Source organism: Leucoraja erinacea, chromosome 6 (assembly GCF_028641065.1).
Source record: "Leucoraja erinacea ecotype New England chromosome 6, Leri_hhj_1, whole genome shotgun sequence".
NCBI classification, from domain to species: domain Eukaryota; kingdom Metazoa; phylum Chordata; class Chondrichthyes; order Rajiformes; family Rajidae; genus Leucoraja; species Leucoraja erinaceus.
This window is the reverse complement of record NC_073382.1, coordinates 59,731,428-59,757,690: the sequence shown is the minus strand read 5'-3', so window position 1 is coordinate 59,757,690 and position 26,263 is coordinate 59,731,428. Positions and strand designations below refer to the sequence as shown.

Here is a 26,263-nt window from a genome sequence, read left to right as displayed (position 1 = left end):
CAGCTCCTGAAAAGTGTCGTACTTGAAGGAAATAAAGAGCAAAAAATCCTGCAGTAATGTTTAAAAGACAGCACTGCATCTTTCATAAAAAATACATTACTGTTTCATTCTCTGGATAAGAAAATTTGCTTATTTATATTGGGTATGACTGTTCTGGGAGTTGCTAACTATATAGTATCATCCCCTTGTGCTACATCATTGGTCATCGAGCATATGCAAGTAATTTTAGCGGGGCAGTTTTGATGCATATTAGATATGATTCTCCAGTTCATTTTAATTTGTTCTCTATTTATAATGTGTACTATTTGCACATTAATTTGAAATTATGTTGCGTTTAAAAAATACTTACAAATGTGATACTAAATATTCATATTTTGACTGTTTACTTTTTTTAATAAACAAACAATACACATTTATAAAGACTATAATGATTTCCCCTGTTATGCCAGAGCCGGGGTGATAAATCATGATTCAAGTAAAGGTATACAATGTAATTGATATTTGAGGCTTTTGATTAACCGTTTCGGGGATAGTTACTGGGACACAATTATCCAGATCAGTATAACCCTCTAAGAGGTTTAACTACCAAATCCGATGCGATTTAAAATCACCACCAGTATTTTTTTCAACTCTGTTTTTGTATGCTGTATTTTGTTGCAATGGCACAATGGAACTGGCTAATGAATCTTCAGTGTAATTCTCTTGGTTCAAGAAACGTTGGTTGCAGATTTACTTTGCACCAGTTGTCACGTAGAATAGGGATTAAGATTTTAATTGGTTTACAGCTTCATGTGTTTGGGGAATTTTGAACATGACTGAGCTTCTCTGCACATATTTTCTTATTCCCTCGCTGGTGAATAGTTTGAAATACGAAGAAGGTGTCAAGAGGGAAAACATCCTTCTATATAGATCTTGACAATTTGCACCTGTTCTATCCTTATCTCACACAAATTTGTCTGTTCATCTCTGGCCTTTGTCCAACCATCTGCCAATCAAACCCCTCTCTCACCTTTATCTCCTATCATTTGAAAGATTTTGTCCTGTTCCCACATCTCTTCCACCTTTACTCACACACCCTCCCCTCCCCCTTCCCCCCCCCCTCCACACCAGGTCATTCCATACCTTAACATCATGTAACCTGAAGAGTAAACTTTCGGAAACAGGAAAGGTAGATGCTGGTTTACAAAAATATTGTGAATTTGTGTTTTGATTTAAGATACCTTGATTGAAAAACTTCTGTAAATGTTCTTCAGTCTGAAGAAGAGTCTCGACCCGAAACGTCACCTATTCCTTTCTCGAGAGATGCTGTCTGACCTGCTGAGTTACACCAGATTTTTGTTTCTATCTTCAGTTTAAACCAGTATCTGCTGTTCCTTCCTACACATTCTGTAAATGTTTGTTAGATATTTCCCTAATAATCAAATAAAATGTCCTGTCCTTTTTACATTATCATAGTGCAGGAAGAGGAAAGATGTAGAATTTTCAGCAGCATCTCTGGTGTAAACCTTTTCCAATATTAACTTCATCTGGGAATCTGAGATTTTTAAATCTTGGGGGAAATATAGGTAAGCTACTCCTATTTTAACTTTGGGGGTAGTAGTTTAGTAAATGTCTGAAGTCATTTTAAAATGTATCTATAAAATCATTGTATTATTTCTTTAAATGTTTCCTAAGTAACATAAGGTCACATTAGCACATTCGAACATTAATTATTAGCTGGGAAGGGAGTGTAATGTGGAAGAAAAAAAAAGTATTAAATTCAACTTGAAAATAAATGTATGCCATTTTGAGGAGAAGGAAATTTAGTTGTCTTAACTTGAAACGTAGCAACATAAACTAGTAATGTGCTTGAACTGATTCCTCTTCAAATTCAAGTTATGTAATCTCACTTGTAGTTAGTCCCCATGACCACCTTTATCTTTTTTTTGTATTTTATGCCTACAATTTGTACATTTTTTCCTCTGGTTGTTGTGCATCCTCCCTGTGACCACGTGTGTTTTTTTCATGTGGTCCAGTTTCCTCTCACATCCCAAAGATATACAGGTTTGTAGGTTAGTTGGCCTCTGTAAATTACCCATAGTGTGTAGGGAGTGGTCTGTGTGGACTCGATCAGCCGTAGGGTTTGTTTCCAAGCTGTATCACAAAACTAAATGTTATTGCATCAGTCTTAAATAGTTCATCTGGCAGCTCGTTCTATCCACCCATCACCCTCTGTGAAATTATATTGTTTATCGGGGTCCTATACATTTTTTCCTCTCTTATCTATGCCGTCTAATTCTTGATTCATTGGGGTAAAAATGCATGCATTTGCCCTATCTATGTCCCTCATCATTTTATATATCTGTATAAGATCACCCTACAGCCTCCAAGGAATAAAGTCCTAGACTGTTTAAACTCTCCATATAGCTCACGCACTTGATTCCTGGCAACATCACGTAAATCTTTTCTGCACTTTTACCAGTTTAACTGCGTCTTTCCTATAACAGGATGACCAAAACTGAACACAATACTCCCAAGTGTAGTCTCGCCAACATCATGTACAAAAGTAAAATTACATCCCAACCTCCATTATCAATCAGGAAATTGAGGGAGGTCAGTGTGCCAAAAGCCTTCATCACCATCCTATCTACCCGTGATGCCACTTTCAGGGAACTGTATACTTGTACTCCAAGATCTCCCTGCTCTGCAACATTCCCACAGGCCCTACCATTCACTGTGAAGGTCCTGGCCTGGCTTGATTTCCAAAAATGCAACACTTCACATTTATCTAAATTAAACTCCATTAGCCATTCCTCAGCCCACTTGGTCAGTAACGGCATTTTTCCCAACTTTGTCTGATCTTGAAATCACGGCACAATTGCTCATCTTGTTTTTCTTCAGCCTATATCTGTAGCCCAATGGGTCATTAATATTTTTCACTGGAGAAAATTTGGGAAAAGGCAATGCACAGAATGAAGGAGACTACCACTTGTCATATTTCACTAATTAGTATTTTAAGCATTTATTCACACTTCACTAATTACTATTTTAAGCATTTATTCTGATTCTTTATCTCCTATATTCCAGCTAATTCCGAGACCTCCAAATGACTTTAGCAGTGTTTTTATTTTTAATAAAAACAAACGGCTATCTATTTTAAATTTGCAGATTGTGTGCATGGTTTACTTCAACCTAATTGCATTTTCATTTTATTGCCTGTTATTTCTGCTGTTGTAAACTGCATGTTCATACTCTTTAACTGAATTTTTCAGTATTGTTATTTTTTAAAAGCCGAATTAAGTTTATTATTTTTTATTTTGCAGATTGTGTGCACAGTTTATGTCAACCAACAGAAATTTTTGGTTTCAATATTTTCAGAAATGTCTGAAACATCAAGTGCATTCTGTTGATTCCTTTGTTTTTGATACTGTCTCATCCGAGATAAATGGCACCTTGGTTTTGTGAAAGCCCCTTTTGCATTCAGTATCTAATACTGGTTTGTGGTGCAATATGTTAAAGGGAAATCAAAATACCCATTCTCTCATTCTGGCAAAGTTCCTTCGGTACACGTTAATGTTGGTGCACAGCAGATGAATTTGTTTTCAATATCAGCAATCCGCAAATTTAGAATTGAGCTGAGAGTTTGTGTAGAATCTTAAGTATTCTTACGATCTTAAGCCACATTTCAGAGGACCAAATGTAGAGTTTTTTTCTGTTCCACATTCTCTCTTTTTTAATAATGCCAAATTAAATCCCTCAGATTCAGATTCAATTTTAATTGTCATTGTCAGTGTACAGTACAGAGACAACGAAATGCATTTAGCATCTCCCTTGAAGAGCGACATAGCAAACGATTTGAATAAAAAAAATAATAAGTCTCGGGGGGGGGGGGGGTGATTGGCAGTCACCGAGGTACGTTGTTGAGTAGAGTGACAGCCGCCGGAAAGAAGCTGTTCCTCGACCTGCTGGTTCGGCAACGGAGAGACCTGTAGCGCCTCCCGGATGGTAGGAGGGTAAACAGTCCATGGTTGGGGTGAGAGCAGTCCTTGGCGATGCTGAGCGCCCTCCGCAGACAGCGCTTGCTTTGGACAGACTCAATGTAGGGGAGCGTGGAACCGGTGATGCGTTGGGCAATTTTCACCACCCTCTGCAATACCTTCCGGTCGGAGACAGAGCAGTTGCCATACCATACTGTGATGCAGTTGGTAAGGATGCTCTCGATGGTGCAGCGGTAGAAGTTCACCAGGATCTGAGGAGACAGATGGACCTTCTTCAGTCAAATTGGATTGTGTTCCCGTGCCAGTGAAGTGAAAAGCCAAGATAGTTAGTTCACGATTGATAGCTGAGGGGAGAAGAAATGTCTTCACCTCGAGGGGAGTGAATCTTTAAAATTCTCTGCCCTAAGGGCTGTGGAGGCAGTCATTCAAATCCATTCAAAACAAATAATTATTGATATTTATATATTAGGGTAACGGAAGAAATATGGGATTAGTACAGTAAAGTGGGACTGAGGTTGAAGATCTGACGATCGTTTTGAATGATGAAGCTGGTGAAGACAAAATAGCCAACTAAGAAATTTGAAGCATACTTTTCAACAATTCTTTTCTAAAAGCTTTCCAATAGATTTTGTTCAAAATAATTATTGATGAAAATGTATGATACCAGAAATACCAACAAAATGCAATGAAAGTGTATTCACAGAAATATTGTGCTTAGAGTGGTGTATCCCTTAAAAAAAATGTAAATTATCAAATGAATATGCAACATGAAATTCCAAGATCACAGCATACACAGAATTGTTATCCTGTTTGGGAATGCTTTTATTGGCCTATCATCAGTCACACTACACCTGATAACGTATCATCACTGCATGAACTTTTAGTATTATCTGATTTATGAAATACATCCTGAAAATTGTGTGAGTTACTGGACAATTGTAATTTGGTCTGCAAAACAATAATTTGATCTGCATTTGGCAGATGACATGTATGAACATCACTTCCATGCCTAAATGGACGTAACTCAATATTGCATTTATCAATTATTTAGCAATCTTCATATTAGTGCTTTGTTTAAGAAACAATTGTTCATTTTTGCAAGATCTGGTGCATGATAAATGTATGCTGATGTGTACATTAAAAACACAATTGAATTAAACCTGCAAATCATAGTAGAATATCAAAACCTTTTGATATTCTACTACTAGTCTTAAGTGGAAGAACATTGTAAGAACACCTAATCTTAAGTGGAAGAACATTGTAAGAATATTTGTCATTTTTAACCATCTTGAAATTATGTTTATTATTGCTAGAAATATATTCATTTATTTATAGCATGAGATTTTCAATCTGAGGGCGTTGTCAAGTATAGACATTTTATGTTTTGATAGTTTTCTAATCAAGTACAAAAATAAAAATACTCCATTGATTTCTTAGGGCATTCATGCAAGTATATACCTTTGGGCCAGCATTTCGAGCGGAAAATTCCCAAACCAGAAGACATTTAGCAGAGTTTTATATGATAGAAGCAGAACTTGCCTTTACCGAAAACCTGAAAGACATCATGGAGGTAAAGATGCTTTGGCATATCAAGTTGTTCCTGTATTCTCTGTGTTCCCAAAGTGGCGTATTACTTAATCTACTCGGTGCTAAGCAATGGCAGTGCGCCATAATCATCATCAACAATTGCTAAAATATATATTTGAATAATACGTATTTTGCCGATTATGTTCAAGCCTTCAGCACATACGGTGCAATACTAGCAATGTTATCTTGCTTCTGGATTAACTGTGCAAATAATTTTCTATTACTTTGTAACAAAGCAGAACCACAATTTCCTGGTCGAAACATTTAAAATATACTAGACCAAGTGCAGACCCGTTGGGTCTGCTCCCCCAACGCAGCCGTTCCCTACCCGTAGCCCCCATGGGAGACGTGGTCCTCCAACTAAAGCCGTTCAGGACTCAGCAGTGCGGCTGTTTTTAAATGACGTCTTTGAGGCGAGATGCGGGCGCCAGCAGCCGTTATGGTCGCTGGCCAGCAGGAGGCGACAAAATGAGTGAGTGGGGGGGAGGGGGGGGGAGAAGGATTTTATTAAAAATGTGTACATAAACACAACAAAATTTAATCAGGAGTGGATACTTGGAATGAAAAGTGAAATCTCTACCGAAATGGAAAAAATCTGGGTGTGTGTGGGTCTGGTGTTGGCGTAGCAACGAATCAAAGGCTGGCAACCACGTCAGGGAGAAACACAGCGAGCAAGCAGCCACAGAGTTTTAATATTATATAGATAGATATACTCTGAATATACATGGAAAATGCTGATTGCCTTGCCTATTATATCAGAGAGGTTGTTGGATCTGTTTTTAGATGGGTTATTTTTAAACCTACTTTTCTTCAGCAGTGTGTTTGTTTTTTAGTGTGTTCACCCATATTCCTGTGCATTTTTCTTATACCCATTTATAATTCATGAAACCTCACCATGAATCTCCGTTAGCTTGATCCTGACAGCTTGTTTAACCCAAACCTGAGCAATATTTTGAATTCTCAGGTTAATTAAATAAGTTTAGCCATCAAGACCACCCAACACTTACTGTATTGTCAATAGTTTTTTTTTAAATGGAACATTTGAAGAAAGATTGCACATTTCCAACTTTGTGCTCATAAAATTTGTGGAAATATTAAGGTAACCTCACAGCGATTACAACTGCTAAATGCAGCTGTTGCTCTGCTGTGAGGATGTTATCGGCACTATTTGTCACTGTATTAGGACAAAAAAGTGTATGTTTCAACTATATAGATATCAAGATGAACCTGTCTTGCAGTAGACCACTGACTATTTATTTCGTAGTTAATAAAATCATAAATTTTCTTTCCTCGTGATTCCTGAATATTTTTCACTTTGGTTTTCTTCTGTGATATTCTTTGAAAATGTACACTGATTATTGAAGACCTGCTTCATTATAGTTTTCTATTTACTAATAAACATTTCATATTAACCAGCCTCTATATTCTGTGTTTTTCTACCATGTTACATTTTGGTATTTATTTTGATCAAACAAGCCTAGCCTACTGTTTCCAATAACGGCTTAGAGGTTTGTCGGCCTCGGGTCCACTGCTCTTTAAACTTTAATTGAACCAATGTTCCTACTGCATTTTTTTAACTACTCTTCCCTTCAGTGAAAACTTGTGTACTGCCTGATTCACCTCAATTCTCTTGTGGATAGTGGACTTTGTCTATGGAACTGATGCACGACAATGCTGAGAACTATATTCTGCCATCTGTATCTTCCCCTTTGCTCTATCTATTTACGAGTTTGAATATATTTTAATATATCTGACCTGTTTGGATTGCGTGCAAAACACATAGCAATAATAAAGCTTAACCTAAAAAATAATGTAAAATACTAATTTTAAATAGTTTGCCATGTCCTTAAATTGATTCATGCTTTTCTGATTTTTGTATCCATCGTGCTTTTCTTTTACAGGCCCATTTACTGGTATATATCTCAGTTTGAAAGCACTTACTGTAGGCTTTGATTTCCTCTTTTATCTTGTGTATTTCTTTTCAGCATTTGCCATTTTATTTTGTATCTTTTCATTTTACAGCGAATAAGCTTACAGGATTTACTTTCGTATTGTAATCCAATTTGCTTTAATTTCGTCTTTAATTTACATCTTGCCTCATTTGTACGTGGAATATGCATTGGCCTTATGCTAAACACCACTTTCCATATTCCACAGTATAAAATGGACCATAGATTGATGATTGTTCTCGGTATTACTTGCGGTCTACATTGACTATATATTTGTAATTTTCGACAAATTAAAACCAGAAAGCTAAAAGTTTTAAATTAATCTCAGTATGAGAGCACAAGTAGATGGGTTTAGGTTTATTATTATTCATTCATTATTTAGGTTATTATGCATTAAAGTAGGTGGGTTTAGGTTTATTATAGCCATGTGTAGAGAGGTACAGTGGAAAACATTGTTTTGCGTGTTATCAATTCAGACAATATTACACTTAAATACAGTCAAGCCAAACGCAAGTACAATAGTAAGTAAGTAAGTTTATTGTCCAAGTATTCACATACAAGGAATTTGCCTTGTTGCTCTGCCCACAAGTAACAACATGACATACAGTGACAGTTACGAATGACTCAGAAAACACTAAACATTAATAATACTATAACATTAATGATAAAACACCATTGATCAAGCATGTGAACCAACAAAATACCAGATCAAAGGGAGGCTACAGATTTTTGGCTGTCGAGTGGAGCAACTACTCGTGGATAAAAACTTTTTATGTCTGGCTGTGGCAGTTTGACAGTCTAGAGTTGCCTTCCAGAGGGAAGCGATTCAAAGAGTTTGTGGCCAGTGTGAGAGTGGTTAGAGATGATCTTGCCGCTCGCTTCCTGGCCCTTGCAGTGTACAGTTCATCAATGGAGGGAAGGTTGCAGCCAATGCAGCCTCTGCTGATCAGATGATTCGCTACAGCCTCCAGGTGTCGTGCTTGGTGGCTGAGCCAAACCAGACCATGATGGAGACGGTGAGAACTGACTCTACGATGGCCATGTAGAATTGGACCATCATTGCCTGTGGCAGATTGTGTAGGAAGAGGGAAGGAAAAGATACACCTTACAAAATATAGTTCTCTGCATTCTAACAAAATGCTTTGACAAAGTCCATTATTCACATGAGGTAGAGGAGAATCAGACTGTACCCTAGCTTATGCAAGAACCACTTAGAAGCCTGATAATAGAGGGGAAGAAGCTGTTCCTGAGACTGGTGGTGCATGCTTTTAATCTTCTATATTTTCTGCCCGATTGTAGCAGGAAGAAAAAGGAATGACGGGTGGGAAAGGTCTTTGATTTTGTTGGCTGCTTTCCTGAGGCACCGTGAAGTGTTAATGGAATCTATGGTGGAGAGTCTGATCTGTGTGATGGACTGGGCTACATCCACAACTCTCTGAAATTTCTTGCAGTCTTAGGTAGAGCTGTTCCAAAACCAAGTTGTAATGCGTAACCCAACGGGCATCTGTAGAAGTTTATAAGTATTTTTGGAGACGTGAATTTTCTCAGTCTCTTATGGGAATAGAGGTGTTGGTGTGCCTCCTTGGCTGTCACTTCAATGTGGTTGGTCCACAACTGATCATTAGTAATATTTACACCAAGGAACGTGAAGCTCTCAACCAGTTCTACTTCAATATATTTACACTGTTTGGCATGTATTCTACTGCGCTTCCTGAAGGCGATAACTAGCTCTTTTGACTAACTGACATTGAGAGGTTCCACCATGTTACTAAGTTCTCCATCTCGTTCCTGTACTTCATCTCATCTTTGTTTGAGAATTGACCAACCACAGTGGTGCCATTTGCATTCTTGTAGATGGAGTTAGAGCTGAATTTGGCTGCACAGTGGTGAGTGTACAGGGTGTACAGTCGGGGACTGATAACACATCCTTGTGAGGCAGAGGTATTGACAATTATTGTGAAGGAGATTTTGTCACCTGTCATCACTGTGGTCTGTGGGTCAAAGTTAAGGATCCAGTGGCAGATGGAGGTGCTGCTTCCCAGATCCCACAGATTTTGGGCTAGGTTTGGATGGGATTAAACATAGAAAACAGGTGCAGGAGTAGGCCATTCAGTCCTTCGAGCCAGCACCGCCGTTCAATATGATCATGGCTGATCATCCAAAATCTATTAATGTGTTTAAGGCAGAGGTACAGTCAATAAATAAGTGTCTGATGTAGGTAATCTTATTGTCTAGGTGTTCCAGAGATGAGTTTAGGACCAGGGAGTTGCCGTCTGCTGTGGACCTGTGTGACAGTCAGCAAACTGCAGTGGATTGGCAGTCTGGGAGGCTGGAGTTAATGAGTGCATTCCCTAGTCTCCCAAACCACTTCACGATGGTGGATGTCAGAACCATTAGACATAGCAACCTTTTTATTTGGATTGTAAAATCATGTCGGAGTGATTTTCACATTTTTATTACTTTCTCCTAGTAACTTTTCTAAAATCATTCTTCTTCGTCTTTTTTTCTTTCCTATAAAATCCATCACTTAAGCCATCGAAAATGCATTAATCAGCATTTTGTACATGGATAACAATCACTGAACTAGATAAAATATTAATGCCATATTATTTAATACTGTAAAGAGGCCATATTGAGTATGAAATGCAGTAGGTATAGATTACTCAGGAAAAGTGGTGCCTTTTTGATATTTTGTATTTAGTTTTGACGATTGCTTTGCAGCTTCATTTTAATTATACCAAAATCGTACTTAGTCTGCCCTTAATTTTGACTGTTCTTTTCTCCTCCAGGTGATGGAGCAACTCTTCAAGACTATAACATTTGACATTCTTTCTAAATATCCAGAAGATGTTCAACTCTTCCACAAAGATGTTGCACCAGGACAAGAGGTTTGCACATTCTGCATCAAATCTTTATGTTGATATTTTCTTCACCAGTGTTTATAGAAGTGCGAAGATAAAGTTAATTGTAATCTTGTGACGTCAGCAGATAGACAGACCACTTATGGTCGAACCATGTCAGTGGTTACGAGGGCTGTCACGTGAATTCATCGGTTAAGGGGAGTGGCCTAGCACTTAAGCAGATCTCACCAAAGATCCTATAGCAAGCAAGATAGACCACTCCTTCTAAATGCAATGGCCTGACATGTAGTACGTAACGGAGCGGAACGTGGGCATTTTTTCATCCATTTCAGTAACCCGACCCGACTCGCAATGTAATCAGCGTTGCGGGGGAACAGTTTGTGTTAATAAATTATAATTCTGAAAATGAGGAGAAGATTTTTCCCAAATAACTTTTATTTTTACGAGGATGTTTCCTTAACCAGCTTCCGTCTCCGCAATAGTATCCTATGAGATTTTTGATGCTGAGATGGAAGCCGGTTACAGAAATGGGGCCGAAAATTACCCATGAATCTGCCCATGACCGTACTACGTCTTTTTCGTCGAATGATCTATCTTGCTTGCTACAGGATCTTGCAATCACCCCAGTCAACAGGTAGCTGAGCTCGAGACAACACCCTCGCTCAGATGCAACAGCAATTACATTATTACGTCAGAGGACCAAACTATATTTCGAACCTATTTCCCACTGAATAAAGCAACTGTTTATTCACCACATTTGGTGCCGCTACAAACGGTATTTTTTGCCACTATTTTATTTTCTTCTGTGCTTTGATAGGCTTTTGTTAAAAGTTCCAGGTTTAATGAAAGTTTTCCACAGTGAAATACAAAGTAATTGTTTACAATTTTGAATGGTTTCTATTTTTCTTGGAGCTTTGATTGTTTAGTGTTGGTACTGTAAAGATTTATCATGTGCACATGAGAAAACCTGGACATCCTTTGTGTTTAACTTATGAACATTTCTAATCACTTTTTATGGGTCATTACCCAAGAACATAAGAACTTGCATGCAAATATATATTTATGTAGGTTAACCTGTTCAGTTTCTGAGCTAGTATAATACTAAGAATTGTAAAATGATTCAGAGAAACTGTTTCAGATGTAATAACATTGTGGCTACATTAGCAGGATATAGAAACATAGAAATTAGGTGCAGGAGTAGGCCATTCGGCCCTTCAAGCCTGCACCGCCATTCAATATGATCATGGCTGATCATCCAACTCAGTATCCCGTACCTGCCTTCTCTCCATACCCCCTGATCCCCTTAGCCACAAGGGCCACATCTAACTCCCTCTTAAATATAGTCAATGAACTGGCCTCAACTACCCTCTGTGGCAGAGAGTTCCAGAGATTCACCACTCTCTGTGTGAAAAAAGTTCTTCTCATCTCGGTTTTAAAGGATTTCCCCCTTATCCTTAAGCTGTGACCCCTTGTCCTGGACTTCCCTAACATCGGGAACAATCTTCCTGCATCTAGCCTGTCCAACCCCTTAAGAATTTTGTAAGTTTCTATAAGATCCCCTCTCAATCTCCTAAATTATAGAGAGTATAAACCAAGTCTATCCAGTCTTTCTTCATAAGACAGTCCTGACATCCCAGGAATTAGTCTGGTGAACCGTCTCTGCACTCCCTCTATGGCAATAATGTCCTTCCTCAGATTTGGAGACCAACACTGTACGCAATACTCCAGGTGTGGTCTCACCAAGACCCTGTACAACTGCAGTAGAACCTCCCTGCTCCTATACTCAAATCCTTTTGCAATGAAAGCTAACATACCATTCGCTTTCTTTACTGCCTGCTGCACCTGCATGCCTACCTTCAATGACTGGTGTACCATGACACCCAGGTCTCGCTGCATCTCCCCCTTTCCGAATCGGCCACCATTTAGATAATAGTCTGCTTTCCCGTTTTTGCCACCAAAATGGATAACCTCACATTTATCCACATTATACTGCATCTGCCAAACATTTGCCCACTCACCCAGCCTATCCAAGTCACCTTGCAGTCTCCTAGCATCCTCCTATCAGCTAACACTGCCCCCCAGCTTAGTGTCATCCGCAAACTTGGAGATATTGCCTTCAATTCCCTCATCCAGATCATTAATATATATTGTAAATAGCTGGGGTCCCAGCACCGAGCCTTGCGGTACCCCACTAGTCACTGCCTGTCATTGTTAAAAGGTCCCGTTTACTACTATGGTTATAATATATTTGGCTCCTCATCTGGTCATCCAAAGCATTACAGCTATCTGCATGGACAAGTCAGGAACACATTTCACTTCCTCTGTTTGTAGTATCCTTTAATTTCTGCAAAATGTTTTGTATCAAATCGGTAATCTCTTTAAAATAAAATAAGGCGGAGGAATTTAGCTATCGGGAGTATCAACAGAGAGATAGAGAAGCTGTTACGTTTTTGTGTCAAAGCCCTCATTTGCAGGGAATTCCAGAAATAAATAGTTGAGCAAATACCAAGATCAGAAAGGTGTGTTTGTAGTGCAGAAAAAGAACAAAAGAGTAGGTAAATCTAATGCAGTGGTGGGCCATGTGAGTGGTTGGGTGAAGTGATTTATTGACGAGGGATGATGATGCATGAGGATAGTAATAATTATTCATTAAAATACCTGAACTGGCGAGCTTAAAACATTTTAGAAAAGCTGCTGCTCAACTTTCTGTAAAATGAATAATTTTATTTTTTATGTTTTTAGGAGAGAGTAGAACGGATGCTCAAAAATCCATTTCAAGTGTAAGTAAGTTACTTAAACACCTTGGCCATAATGCTTCTTATGAATTCACTTTTTGGTTTTGTTAAAGATATATATTGTTTTGGGTCTTTTCTATTCCACAGATGGCAACTTTTGGATTCATATTTTTACATATTATTTATGCGGATTCCTGTTTGACATTTTTAAATGGAACTTTAGTGCAATTGTAATCGGAGGAATATGATGGTCTTTAAATATAGGAATAGCTAATCTGAATGTTTATCCATGTTAAAACATGTTCAATGTAATTGTAATAATTTAATTTTTAGGCTTTCCTATACTGAAGCAATTGACATTTTGCAAAGAAGTACGGAATCCTTCAAGTTTGAACCCAAGGTATAAAAAAAGGCTTGAACATGAATTTGTGAGCATATGTGCTACTTGATAACTAAAATGTAACCATAACTAATAGACTGCTTTTCCATTGCAACTGCCAAGCGTATTAAGGAAAAAACATTTAATTTAGCAGTACTGCTTTTGTTAATGGTTTGGCATATAGAGGTTTTAATGGGGATAATCTAAAAGATAAGATTCATTCAAAATGATGGTGCATTTAACAATTTCTATTTACTCCCCCTGTGGATCATTTTCTTTAATTATTTTTGCAAACACATTTGAAGAAGAAAAAAATAAACCTATGTTTTCTCACAGTATACATTTGTATACTATATGTGTAAGAAGTATATTGATATTTATTATTCACATTCGATGTTCTTTTTTTAGCTGTATTCACGTCTGCAGATCTTCAGTGTTCTTCCTCGGGCTATTTTCTTTTCTTCATTTACTTTATTCCCATATCAAAATTCTTAGAAAGACATAGACACAAAATGTTTAAGACATTTTGAATGCCGCAGCCAAATGGCTACAGCGGTTTTGTTGGCAGTGCTTGCAATTTTTTTAACACACAACCTATGGGGTACATACCAAAGATGGAGAAGCTGGAGTAACTCAGCAGAACAGGCAACATCTCTGGAAAGATGGGTGATGTTTCGACCGTAATGTCACCCATTCCAACTCTGCAGAGATGCTGTCTGTCCCTCTGAGTTACTCCAGCATTTTGTGTCCATCTTTGGTTTAAACCAGCAGCTGCAGTTCCTTCCTACACTATGGGGTGCATAGACTTGTTTTGTTTATGGGATGAGACCCACTCTCCTGTATTTAGTTTTAATCTGTATCATGCTTTCATATAAGGAAGTCTATCGAAGAATGTTGATTGTTTTGTGCCAAATATTCTTCTTGCGTTGTTTCTGTGAGTGAATTATTTTAATAAATGACTGAGATATTTCTAATTATTGAAGAAAGAACTCTTTCATTTGGGGGTTCCAGACTTGTAATGTGTTAGAAAGACACTTTTGGAAGCATATCCAGTGCATAATTTGGCTTTTTTTTTTTAATAGAGTTAGTCATACAGCAAGGAAACACGCCTTTCAGTCCAACCTGTCCATGCCAACCAAGATGCCCGTATTTGGTACACATCCCTTTGAACCTTTCCTATCCATGAACCTGTTCAATTGTCTTTTTAAATATTGTTATTGTACCTTCCTCAACTACCTCTTCTGGCAGCTTATTCCATATATCCACCACCCTCTGAGTAAAAAGGTTGCCTGTTGGGTCTCTATTACATCTTTTTCCCTCCCACTTTTAACCTGGGCCTTAATCCTATCTGCTTAAAAGACTCCATGCATTCACCCTATCGATTCCCCTCATGATTTTCTACACCTCTATAAGATCACCTCTCAGCCTCCTTGTGCTCCAAGGAATAAAGTCTTAGCTTGCTCAACTTCTCCCTGTAGCTCAGGTCCTTGAGTCCTGGCAACATACTCGTACATCTTCTCTGCACTCTTTCCAGACTAATAACATTTTTTTATTCTAACTTGCACATATGCTATTGGAAAGAAAGGTGTTTCATTAAATGGTGATGTTAACCAATTTGAATCGAGCTAATATAAAATATTTCTGTCTTTATCTGATCTGCAGGAAATGCTAATCTCCAATTGCACTTTAACTACAATATCACATGCATGGGAGGTAGTTTAAGATGGCTAGTCTTTGTTTTTTGAAGTTCTAAAGTTATTTTTAAAGCATTTAAAAAAGTCAATTTAACATTTGGCTAAAATAATGATCTTTATGTAGATTTGAAACGTGATTTAAATCAAATGAGTGGATAGAACTGCCGACTAAATTCGTTAGATCTAGGTACATTAAATTAATGTTGAAATAACTATGGACTGTCATCTTTTACAGTGGGGCAATGACCTACAGACTGAGCATGAAAAGTATCTGGTGCAGCACTGTGGCGATATCCCTGTGTTTGTAATGAATTATCCTTATGACATCAAGCCTTTTTATGCCAGAGATAATCAGGATGGACCTCAACATACAGTAAGCAGCAAGAGTATGATTTATGTTGAGTATGATTGTATTTAACATTACCCATTGATTCATACATTGAAGGGCCGAATGGCCTACTTCTGTGCCTATTGTCAATGTATCTATGTATCATTGATCCTCCAAATTCTGACTGCATTTGGGTATTTTTAAGCTGAATCTTGCCTGCAGCTGATGTGTACATAGCAATCATTTTAATGATTGGAAAATATACTTTGAGAAGCCAAATGAAATAATAAATGCACTGCATTATGTTTCCTTGTTCCCTTTGATTTTAACTGTCTTTGGAAATTAATCTGAACAGCATTAAGATGTCCAGTGGAAATAATGATCGAAAAAGTACTTGCATTGGATGATATCATTGTTGATATGCATCCAAGCCAGGTGTAAACAGGGATAGACAGACTCACTGGATCCTGGTGCAGAGAGGTCTTTGTGGTGAATGAGTCTCGTGGGATGGTCCTGAGGCCTGGCCCCGAGAGCATCTTGGACTGGTTTAGACAAAAGGCAAGGCTGGGCCCAACACTTTGTCACCTGGCAAATTTAATAGTTTTTTTAATGTCTTTAATCATAATCATACTTTATTAGCCCAGTATGTTTTGAAACGTATGAGGACTTTGATTTGCCATATAGTCATACCAATAAAAAGCAACAAGACGCACAAAATGCATTTTAACATAAACATCCATCACAGTGACCACCACATTACTCACTATGACGCAAGACGAAAACAATTTTTAATCATCTTCTCTTCTCTTTGTTCTCCCGCTGTCGGGGGCCTCGAACCTTCTGTTGATGGGACGATCTTGGCTCCTGTAGCATACTATCGATATACAATTCTTTTTACTGTTACATTGTTATTTCGGATTTTTTTTTTTTCTTGCAACCCTATTGTCATGGATTTTCAACAAAAGTATTACGTATCGTAAAACATAAAAATGTTTATGGATGTGATTGAGTCTTCAATTCATTATGAGGGAAACAAGCTTGTTTGGTTATTTATTTCCCTTGAAGCTAGTAGTACAGGACATTTATTTTTAATTACATTTTAGTAAATATTACAAAACTTGAGTTTTGAAAACAATATTATCAGTGGGTTGCAATTTACTTGAGTGGCTTAGTAATGTCTATGTAAGGCATGTTATACATAACCCCTCTTCAAGCAAGAGAATTTGCCTTAATTTGAAGTACAATTTATAAACCTCTGTGTTCTATGGTATTGCTTGCTAGGTGGCAGCAGTGGATCTTCTAGTGCCTGGAATAGGAGAACTATGTGGTGGTAGTTTAAGGGAAGAGCGACTTGATCTGCTGCGATCCCGTCTAAAGCAGTAAGTGTAAATGCCATATGTACTTATTAAACACCAAAAACATTACTTGAATAATATTGTAAGTTTAACAGACACGTGTGTTCATTCTTTCAGGCTTTTATTTAATGTATTGCTTAAGAAAAAAGGTTTTCAACTGCATGTGGGCTGATTGGTGTAAAAAAAAAAATGAATTTTTAGTCAAAAAAATGACAGAATTGATTCATAATTGTTCACAATAATTCAGTGAAGTATTATTGAATGACAATTTTGAACAGTAAGTAAAATCTCAAGAAATGTATGTTTGTTCCTTTTAAAAATAATCTGCCCTTGTCCAAAGTATCCAGTAATCCATTTCAACTTTAGGAAGAAATTGGACATGTTATTGATGGCAATTAACACATCTAGCTTCTTAATTCCCCCTCTGTCCTCTGTGCAACATGTATTACTCTTGCATCTTACAATTTGTAATGTCAACTAACCACGGGTTGTTATATATGACCAATAACCATTAACTAACGCAAGAGTTAGCTCTGCTTTCATTTTGACTGTATTTGAACTGTGCATAGGTTAATAGATTGGAACATTTTCCTTGGTACTGCAAATTGAAACTAGAAATTTCAGTTTCATGTGAGCACTTCCCTCCGACATGAAGTTGAATATTTTGAGGTAGAACACCCATATTTAAACAGTTGGGGGAGGTGATTCAGCTGATGCAACTTTTCATTCAACTTTCATGAATGTAGAATGTTATCCTTCATCTGACGAATGTATCTAAATGAGATAACTTTACTTAAACTAGCTATATTATTTCTCATCACTCACCCCTCGTACATAATGCACTTTTAATTATGCAGTGTTTTTGTGAATTTGAGTAAAGTGGCACTCTATCCGAACTCTTGAATTTTATATAACTAACAAACTTGAATCAGGAGTACTAAAACTAGTTCCATTGTTTTTCTATGCAATCAATGTAATCAACAAAGGGGGACATTGGGTCCATTTCAACAGCCATCGGCTATTGCGTCAATCTTATCGCCCACTCCTTTTCCATGTTCCTCTCTAACTAATGCTCTTTTACACGCTCATCATCTCCCCACTGATCCAAGTGAAGAAATAATTTATAGGAGCCAATAAAGCGCCCAGCATGTCCTTAAGATGTGGGAAGAAACTGGGGCATTCAATAGACAGCCATGCAGTCTTAGGGAGAACCAGCATGTTCTACACCGCCACCATCTCGAGGCATGTAGAACCTGGGTCTCTGGAGCTCTGCTGTGGCGACTTTTGCTTTGCCTCCATTCTGCCCTTTAGAAATATGAACTCTAACTCCCCTGTTTCATATTTTAGGGTTGGAATATAAATATCAAACTTTGAGTGGTCTTTCACGCACAAGCAATAATTTTGAAAAATTGCTGCAGCAATTAAGAATTTCATTGTTCTATCTGGGACATATGACAATGAAACACTCTTGACGTAATCAGGCTATCATGGCATGCAGTGCCCTCCATAATGTTTGGGACAGACCCATCATTTATTTATTTGCCTCTGTACTCCACAATTTGAGATTTGTAATAGAAGAAATCACATGTATTTAAAGTGTACATTGTCAGATTTTAATAAAGGCCATTTTTATACATTTTGGTTTCACCATGTAGAAATTACAGCAGTGTTTATACATAGTTCCCCCCCCCCCCCCCCCCCCCCCCCCCCCCCCCCCCCCCCCCATTTCAGGGCACCATAATGTTTGGGACACAGCAATGTCATGTAAATGAGAGTAGTCATGTTTAGTATTTTGTTGCATATCATTTGCATGCAATGACTGCTTGAAGTCTGCGACTCATGGACATCAACAGTTGTTGGGTGGCTTCTCTGGTGATGCTCTGCCAGGCCTGTATTGTAGCCATCTTTAGCTTATGCTTGTTTTGGGGGTTAGTCCACTTCAGTTTTCTCTTCAGCATATAAAAGGCATGCTCAATTGGGTTCATCCTCTGTATTTCTGTTCATGAAGTCTTCGGCGGACAGTGGTCATTGACAAATGAATACCTGACTCCTGAAGAGTGTTTCTGATCTGTCGGACAGATGTTTGGGGATTTTTCTTTATTATAGAGAGAATTCTTCTGTTATCAGCTGTGGAGGTCTTCCTTTGCCTGCTGGTCCCTTTGCGATTAGTAAGCTCACCACCGCTCTCTTTCTTCTCAATGATGTTCCAAACGGTTGATTTTGGTAATCCTAAGGTTGGCTGATGTCTAACAGTTTTATTCTTGTTCCTCCGTCTCATAATGGCTTCTTTGACTTTCATTGGCACAACTTTGGTCCTCATGTTGATAAACAACAATAAATATTTCCAAATGTGATGGAAAGACTGGAGGAAAGACTAGGTGCTGAGCGCTCTCTCATACTTGCATTAAGGAGGCATTTAAATACACCTGAGCAATTACAAACACCTGTGAAGCCATGTGTCCCAAACATTATGGTGCCCTGAAATGGGGGGACTATATATAAATACAGCTGTAATTTCTACATGGTGAAACCAAAATGTACAAAAATAGTATTTAATAAAATCTGACAATGTGTGCTTTAACCACATGTGATTTTTTTTTTCAATTACAAATCTCAAATTGTGGAGTACAGAGGCAAATAAATAAATGATGGGTTTTGTCCCAAACATTATGAAAGGCACAGTAGATGCATTGTAAGAATTCACAATGTTCTTCTTTTGACCCTGCAATGTCATGTACAAGAATGTATTACATTTGGTACAGAGATTTTTGTAAACCCTAGACATAATACCTTGGCCAGCCTTCATATTGTAATTAAAGATGCATTATCATCCGAGTGGTGAAGTGAACAGTAATTGAATCTTAGAGCTTTCTTGGTTCTCATTGTGACCTGTCTCCAAGCAGCCTTGCTTGAGCAATGAAACCATCAGAGCACTTCAGAGTTGAATGTTTGTGTGTTATTTTTATTTTATTAACTTGAGCATATGAGAGAGATTACTGATTGGCTTCATGGTCAATCAATATTCACAGTGGTTTGGGGTCTGCTGGGGATGTCACGGACAGCTGTGAGAAACTCCCAGGAATTTATCCCGAGCATTACCAATTTCATATACTTTGCCAATCTGTTTTTAGCAAAATAAGTTAAGGTGGAGTGTTTTGTTGTTTAAAAGAGAATGCATATTCATTAAAATTCCATTCATCTGCTTTTTGAAATCACAATGGTTTGGCGGCCTAAGAAAACATAAGAAATGTTTCTTGCATTTTCTTACCAATTCATCGGGCCCTTGTCCATCACTTCTTATAAACCTAGCAAACTCACCTCTGCCTATTTTCCCTTTAATGTCACAAGGCCCTGTTTTGCTATCTCTTTAATGTCACTGGTTCACAAAAAAAAAGATACCACTGTGTAACATCTTGGAGAAAAAGTGAAGTAAAAATGGATTGTGGATTGAAGTAAATGTTTCCTATGCTGTGCGTCCAGGACTTGGAATCTATTTATTAGTTCCAGGGCTCAGATGAGATGCATCAGTGACTCATTGGAAAAGAAGAGGCAGCCCTTATTTAGAGTCATAGAGCATGGAAGCAGGCCTTTTGGCCTAACTTGCCCATGCTGACCCTATCCAAAATGGAGGATTTGGTGCTGGCCACCACTAGAACATGTCATACTGTAGCCATAGCACAATGATCCTTTCAAAGATGTCATACCTTCATACATAATTACTCTAGTATCCCATGCCATCAACCAGCATGGAAATGACCCCTTTGGCCCAACCGTGCCGACCACAATGCTTCATCTACACTATTCCCACCTGCCTATGTTTGGCAGATTTCCCTCTGAACCTTTACTTTCCATGCACCTGTCTTAATTTATTTTAACTGTTATTATAGTACCTGCCTCAACTACCTCTGACAGCTCGTTCCCTATACCCACCACCTTGTGTTCTCCTTCCATCTTTTCAGATTTACAAACTGCAGGTAGTCAAGCATACATGCTTACCTCTGCCCACTCCCACTGAATTACAATCTTGCTATATTCCTTCTTTATTTTGGACACAGAAGAACAGTATTCTGAATGTGGAAGAATACCAATAGAGTGAGGGTTCGCAGTTTCAATTTACACTCATTGCCACCACACCAGCTACGGGAATAACATAAGTAAAATCTCCTTCTGGTGAGATATCATGCATAAGCTTGCCTGCATTGTAGAAAGGGAGAAGGTGCAGATATCAAATCAATGCAGGGTGATGTCACGAGTTTTGTTGCAGAGAGCTTTGATGTATCCTGCAGTGGGAGTAGGGACTAAGCACAGTGGAATGGTTATTGTTTGAAAACGTGCCAAAAATTCAGTATTTAATGTCAAGAAGTCTGGCATCAACTCGGCTTAGGACTTTGCTCATCCTTTGCAGAGTGGAAGAGCATTTAAAGCCCATTTACACACATCTGAAACCAGCCACAATGCAATGTTGCAGCTTTCATCGCTGCACAGGCAGCAATCCATCCAACACTTGGAATACATCTTGAAGCTGTACAAAAATCATTAGGCGTGATCTTTGGAAGACTGGCATCTGGAAAAGTAAAAACACTAACAACAAAATAAATTAAGATATTTTAACATATGGAATTTTCTGGTCAGCTCAGTTTTGTGGTACTGGATTACTGCCAACATTTAAAAAAAAATGTCAAATAAAAAATCCAGTGTATAAAAGTCACTAGTTTGAAATCTATGTCTTGACTTTTGGGTGATTTAATTGAATATCATCCTGTTTACCTTATAACCAATTTTCTTTTATGGCGCATTTCATGATTTTATGTTATTCCTTCCAGTTTCATTTTAGCAATTATTCTCAATACTTCCAACGGTTGATAATTCATCTGGACGAATGCAAGGTTTGCATTCCTGTTTCCTCTTGACAGTTATTCAACAAATTATCTTGCAGCCTCATTTGTTATCTGGTGAAGTCGAAAGCAGCTGCATGTGCTATTGCCTGCTTTTATACTTCAATATCAAGCGTTACTTTGAAATGCAACTGGTCAAGACAAATACAAATGGAATTTTTCTTGATGAGGACAAAGTCTCCCCGCTCTGTTATCTTTTTGAGAAAATTGGTCATAGATTGGATGGGGAAGAGGTCACTATATACTACATGGAACCTGTACGACATGGGACCTGAAATGTCAAATAAAAAATGTATTCTTCAAGTTTAGAAAACTGTGTTGTGATGCGACAGCAGAAGATTGAGCCATACTTTGTTCTGTTGCAGGCATGGTATTCCAGATTCATATCAATGGTAAGGAGTTTAAACTGTATTCATAAAATTGTAACAAAAAAAATGCCTAAACTTCTGATAGAAGTATAATTATAATATCTGTTTTCTTTTCAAATTAGAGCTTTGTTTGAATTCCTGAAATTGACCAATCTACCCACAAGGCCTTGATCATTGACAACTTTCACTTCCTTATCCAGTTCACCGAAACTCTCCAGCTACCTGCTTTCTTCCATTTACCCAAGAAAGTAAACATCTTCTTTGAATACTCATTCCATAAAAATACCTTCCGTCTCTCATCAAACATCTTCATTCCTAGTCTTACTGTTGCCCATTCCTCCCATCTCATAATAATTTATACGCCTCGTGCTTTGAGACAACGCTAAAAATTCTAGTTTATTGTCAACTCTACCAGGGTACAGTTAAAAGCTTTTGTTGCGTGCTAGCCAGTCAGTGGAAAGACAAATCATGATTACAATTGAGCCAGTAGACAATAGGTGCAGGAGTAGGCCATTTGGCCCTTCGAGCCAGCACCGCTATTCAATGTGATCATGGCTGATCATCACCAATCAGTACCCCGTTCCTGCCTTCTCCCCATATCCCCTGACTCCGCTATTTTTAAGAGCCCTATCTAGCTCTCTCTTGAAAGCATCCATAGAACCTGCCTCCACCGCCCTCTGAGGCAGAGAATTCCACAGACTCACCACTCTTTGTGAGAAAAAGTGATTCCTCGTCTCCGTTCTAAATGACTTACTCCTGATTCTTAAACTGTGGCCCCTGGTTCTGGACTCCCCCAACATTGAGAACATGTTTAAGAGGGAACTGCAGATGCTGGAGAATCGAAGGTTACACAAAAAAGCTGGAGAAACTCAGCGGGTGCAGCAGCATCTATGGAGCGAAGGAAATAGGCAACGTTTCGGGCCGAAACCCTTCTTCCGTCTGAAGAAGGGTTTCGGCCCGAAACGTTGCCTATTTCCTTCGCTCCATAGAAGCTGCTGCACCCGCTGAGTTTCTCCAGCTTTTTTGTGTAACCTTGAGAACATGTTTCCTGCCTCTAGCGTGTCCAAGCCCGTAACAATTTTATATGTTTCAATGAGATGCCCTCTTATCCTTCTAAACTCCAGAGTGTACAAGCCCAGCTGCTCCATTCTCTCAGCATATGACAGTCCCACCATCCCGGGAATTAACCTTGTAAACGTACGTTGCACTCCCTCAATAGCAAGAATGTCCTTCCTCAAATTAGGGGACCAAAACTGCTCACAATACTCCAGGTGTGGTCTCACTAGGGCTCTGTACAAATGCAGAAGGACCTTTTTGCTCCTATATTCTATTCCTCTTGTTATAAAGGCCAACATGCCATTTGCTTTCTTCACTGACTGCTGTACCTGCATGCTTACTTTTCATAGACTGACAAGGATCCCCCAAATCCTGTTGTACTTCCCCTTTTCCAAACTTGACGCCATATAGATAGTAATCTGCCTTCCTGTTTTTGCTACCAAAGTTTTGCTTCCACATTAAACTTCATCTGCCATGCATCTGCCCATTCCCCCAACCTGTCCAAGTCACCCTGCATTCTCATAGCTTCATCCTCACAGTTCACACTGCCACCCAGCTTTGTGTCATCTGCACATTTGCTAATGTTACTTTGAATCTCTTCATCCAAATCATTGATATATATTCCAAATAGCTGCGATCCCAGCATCGAGCCTTGCAGTACCCCTCTAGTCATTACCTGCCATTCTGAAAGGGAACCGTTAATCCCTACTCTTTGTTTCCTGTCTGCCAACCACTTCTCTATCCATGTCAGCACTCTACCCCCAATACCATGTGCCCTAATTTTGCCCACTAATCTCCTATGTGGGCCCTTATCAAATGCTTTCTGAAAGTCCAGTAGGTCTTGTATTTACTGAGACTTGCTGACTTTTACAATTATTTTCGTGGTAAGGGACAGTTTCTTTCCAGCTGTTATCTTTATCTTGCACTAAATGCTAATCCCTTAATCATGTATTTGTATACTGTGAATGGCTCAATTGTAATCATGTTTTGTCTTTCCACTGACTGGTTAGCACACAACACAAGCTTTTAACTGTACCTTGGTACAAATGACAATAAATTAAAATTGAACTGAATCTGAACTGTCTAACTTCTGGCCAAAGGCATTGTGCCAACAAGCTGCACCTTGCTTCTTACCTCCACTTATTCTCGTAACTCTGCAACAAGCTCGTGAAATTCTTCAACTGTAAAATTGAGAATATAAGACTGCAATGCATCTTCCTCTTACCTCAACTTTCTCATCTGCTTTAGTTTTGATGTTAAATCATTTTTAATTTATTTTCCCGCCTACTCCCTACATTCTCCAAATTTTCTCTTTCATGTGATCAACCTCCTCACTGTTTGTCCTTCCTGTTAACTGACATTGGTACAGTATCCTTTCCTGTTATCTTTTATATTTAACCTTGGCAAAGCTCGGCAGCGCTGAATTTTAAATCTTCTGTCCATAGACGCATGCACAAACCTGAAACTGAGTTGTAACTCCCACACAATCCATCATTTAGATAACTCCAATGTTGTACAAATTGGGTGGTTTATCATTTTATTTTCTTTAATCCAGTTACATGCATCAAAACTCTTTTTCTTACAATTTTTCTTTTCAAGCTCAACTAAAGGATTTGCTTCTTATGTTTGGACAGCAGTGTACAATACCATAAAGTCTAAAAATGGTTACATCTAATTTAATAAAAATATTTGATTCTGCAATAATTTTGCCAAATAGATGATTTCACAAAGTAGATGTGATCTTACGTAATGCAATTCTCAGCTTTAATTGACACATCACTCATGTTGTTCATGATGCTTCTGCTTTTGAATTTAATTCATTTTTTGTAGGTATGAGGAAGTTCATCAGTTTGGATCAGTGCCACACGGAGGATTTGGAATGGGATTTGAGCGTTATTTGCAGTGTGTCTTGGGTATTGAGAACATTAAAGATGTTATTCCATTTCCAAGATTTTCTCACTCTTGCATTCTATAGTAATTTTTTATAGGGATTAATGATATTTTTTCAAAAAGTTTTCATTTAAATAATAGATTTCAGATTTGCCAACTAGTATGTTTTCGACTGTACAGTATTTTAACTGAAATATTATGTATTTATGTTTGCATTCAATACCGAGGAATGTGAGTAATCTTGTAATCAAGCATCAAAATAAAAAGCATATAAATAAAATGGAAGTAAAAAATCAAAACTGTTTAGTGGTAACAATTATTGGCCTCATTTCTCATGAAAGTTGGAATACTCCATGATATTCCCATTTTATACCCTCTTAACTGCATCAAAATCTTACAGGAAATTCTCACATCAGACTACAAATTAGGCTTGCACTTGAGTGTTGCATTGAGCAAGCTCCATGCTGTTTGAAGTGCTATCTGTCAGATAACATTTTAAGTCTGGAAGGTAAAAGTTCCCAAAATGCTCTTCCAACGGAAGCCCGTGCATATCAGACTTTCTTGGATGAGTAGATGCTGTTGTTGTTGGTCTTATTTAGAGTATCATATGTTGCAATTTCATCAAGGTAAATTTATGAGTGTTCGTAAGCAGTTTATAAGCACTCACAATCCCTCTTGACTCACTGGGCCCCGTTTCCCGCGCTCCCTGTCCACTGACCTAGTTAAGTGGGAAATTTATTTTACTCTTGTGTAAAATCTTATTTAAAAACATTGTGGTGATACATTAATAGGAGCATTATCTAATGGTCTAGAAAATCTACTGTACCTATGCTGGATTTATTATAACACTCAATGTATTTATTTTGTGATTTTAGTACATATTTTATTATACTGTGCACCGTTTGTGCCAATTACATTTATTTTGTAAAAAAAAAATGTGAATGTGAATTATACATGCAGCATACTGTGGCAAAAGCAGCCGTTTGCAAACAATATATACCAAAATAATTTGGAGTGAAGGAGTGTAATGCATTTTTGTAAATGTAGAATTTTGAGAAACGTTAGAAGGATGAAAACAAATGAGCAAAGTGAAAATATAAAGTGAATAGACAGTGTAAGGCCAAAATGGTAATGGCTTTATCGGCAAAAGTGTAGGTGAAAGAATACCAATGAAGCCAGAGTGAAAAGA

The 26,263-nt window shown here is 38.1% G+C and overlaps 1 protein-coding gene across 2 annotated transcripts in view; it reads left to right on the top strand.

Annotated features, from left to right (window-relative positions):
- The window catches only part of nars2 (asparaginyl-tRNA synthetase 2, mitochondrial), a 60,904-nt gene extending 35,531 nt beyond the window's left edge, over positions 1–25,373 (top strand). Inside the window, exons 1-9 of one of the 2 annotated variants that reach the window (XM_055637186.1) lie at positions 1,456–1,565; positions 5,415–5,547; positions 10,303–10,401; positions 13,117–13,154; positions 13,443–13,509; positions 15,418–15,555; positions 16,792–16,889; positions 22,126–22,152; positions 25,015–25,373. In XM_055637186.1, the coding sequence (XP_055493161.1) occupies positions 5,422–5,547; positions 10,303–10,401; positions 13,117–13,154; positions 13,443–13,509; positions 15,418–15,555; positions 16,792–16,889; positions 22,126–22,152; positions 25,015–25,159 (738 nt within the window). In that variant the 5' untranslated portion in view covers positions 1,456–1,565; positions 5,415–5,421 and the 3' untranslated portion in view covers positions 25,160–25,373. Of the gene's footprint in view, positions 1–1,455; positions 1,566–5,414; positions 5,548–10,302; positions 10,402–13,116; positions 13,155–13,442; positions 13,510–15,417; positions 15,556–16,791; positions 16,890–22,125; positions 22,153–25,014 lie in introns of those variants that run through there. The other variant, XM_055637185.1, reaches the window with a different exon arrangement.
- The last annotated feature ends 890 nt before the right edge of the window (positions 25,374–26,263 follow it).